A 2156-nucleotide genomic window follows, 5' to 3' on the forward strand; every position below is an offset into this window, starting at 1 on the left:
TAACAAATCATGAGCAGCAAGCAAAGTTGAAAATCATCGTTGTGCATACATTCATTAATTGGCCAACAAGTTTTGAAGAAGATCATTACCCTCATTCCACTCATAAATCTCTCATTCTTCCTCCTTCACGACGACGAGTTTGCCTTCTGTAAATTCGCAAGGATGGATTCCTACTCCCAGGTGCCGCCGCAGCTTCTTCACGACAAACACCTCCGGCTCTTCGCAAATGGTGACCACGTTTCCCTTGCGGCCAAGCCGGCCGGTCCTTCCCGCTCTGTGCGCGTAGTGAACTGAGTCGGTAGGCAATTCCAGATTCACAACGAGGTCGCATTCGGGCACGTCGAGTCCCCTCGCGGACAGTTCGTTGGTCACGAGGACTCGGAGTTCTCCATCCTTGAATCTCTTCAGAGTAGTCGATCTAGCGAGCTTGCCGAGATCCCCGTGCAATTCCGCAGCACTCATTCCGCGCGCCTCCAGCTTGAAGACGGCATCCTTCAGCGGCTTCGTGTTGTTCATGAAGGCGATCACAGTCCTCGCGTCCAGCGCGTGAACGCATCTCCGCAAGGTGTCGACTTTGTGCCGCGCCTGGGAAATGCAGTAGAAATGCTCCAGTGACGGAGGCAAGCTTTCAGTTGTTACCTGAGAGATCGGGCCAGATGCAGCGTTTGCGTCCGGATTGGAAGGCGGAGCGCCGGGACTTGGAGGGGGCAGTGAGTCGAGAGGTACCACGCTCTTGGCCCTGACGAGAAGAGGCTCGCTTCCCCAGTTCCTCGCCGCTCGCACTACCGAAAATGGTATTGTGGCAGAGACTAAGATCGTCTGGCGCTCAGTTCTCCTTGCGAGCGGCCCCATGACCGAGCTCGGTTTGGTCCCTGACCTTCTCCCCACATGCTCCAGAATTCTGTGCAAATCTTCCCTGTAGTTGAAAGATAGCAACTGGTCGACTTCATCCAGGACCAGGAACCGGCATCCGTGAGTGTGCAGCTTCCCGGAAGTTGAGATCTCTGCGATCCGGCCAGGAGTGCCGACCGCGATGATCGGTTTGTTTTTCTTCAACGCCTCCTCCTGCCTCGACCGATTCGCACCGCCAACAAGCTGCTGAACGAGCTTTCTATCCGAGGGACCGAGCAACCTCTCCACCTCCCTCACGATTTGCATCGCCAACTCTCTTGAGGGAGCGATAATGACCGCTTCGATGCCTGGCTTCTCCTCAGGCGCCTGTGCCGCTCCGTCGCCAGTCAGCTTCTTCAACGGCCCTATTTCCGAGAGTATGGGGAGAAGGTAAGCCAGCGTTTTTCCAGATCCGGTGTAGGATTGAATAACCACATCGTGCTTCAGCGCGATAGTAGATATGGCGGTGGACTGGACCTCAGTCGGAACGCTCAGGCCGACCTCGTTAAGCCGATCGACCAGACGGGGAGACAGGCTGAGCTCGGAGAACGACTTGGCGGAGAACAAAGACTCGTCAATTTCAAGTTTTTTCTTACGGCGCTCGACCGAGTTGTCCTTTGCCGGAGGAATTTTTGCGGCGGCGTTCCTCGGTGCTCCGAATTCGAAGGCGCATCGATCTTTCTTCCGTCTGGGCTTGATTTCGGCGTCCAATTCGAGGTTGGAGATGGTGAGGGGCGCCACAGGAGATTCCGCGCGGTGGTTCGTGCGGACGGCGCTGCTGAAACCGGCGGCGCGGATCGCGAATAGACACCTCAGGGGACAGCGGCCGCCAACAAACGAGCGTGAAGACGCGAGAGCGAGCGCGCCGTGGTGCGCTTGACGAACGAGGAGCTCCATACGATCGCAGGAGATGGAGAAGCGTAGGGTTTTAGGATAAGATTCCAAAAGGGCCTGAGACAATGTAGATCAAATCAACGTCATAAGGCCCATATGAAATTAGGGTTTGGAATAACTTGACAAATTGAACAAATTAAAAATTTCCTTTTTATAAAAATAAGTACTCATATTAAACATTTGTCGACTTATTTCTTTAATTTACTTTAGGTTTTATTTGTCATTTGATCCATAGATTTAGAAATGAGAGAATGAAATGATAGTAAAAGATAATATTTAGATTATAAATTTAAAAATGATAATTTAAAAATAATTCTTAGATTTATAGAAATCAATTAAACTTATTTAAGATATGTTCATTTTCATTCCAC

At 51.3% G+C, this 2156-nt stretch overlaps 1 protein-coding gene across 1 annotated transcript; it reads right to left on the minus strand.

Annotated features, from left to right (window-relative positions):
* On the minus strand, positions 1-1840 carry LOC121984641 (DEAD-box ATP-dependent RNA helicase 47B-like). The gene has a single exon (XM_042537694.1). The coding sequence runs from the start codon at positions 1786-1788 to the stop codon at positions 112-114; it is 1677 nt and encodes a 558-aa protein (XP_042393628.1). The 5' UTR covers positions 1789-1840; the 3' UTR covers positions 1-111.
* Between the last annotated feature and the right edge of the window lie 316 nt (positions 1841-2156).

The sequence above is a fragment of the Zingiber officinale genome, chromosome 5B (assembly GCF_018446385.1).
Source record: "Zingiber officinale cultivar Zhangliang chromosome 5B, Zo_v1.1, whole genome shotgun sequence".
Classification (NCBI taxonomy): domain Eukaryota; kingdom Viridiplantae; phylum Streptophyta; class Magnoliopsida; order Zingiberales; family Zingiberaceae; genus Zingiber; species Zingiber officinale.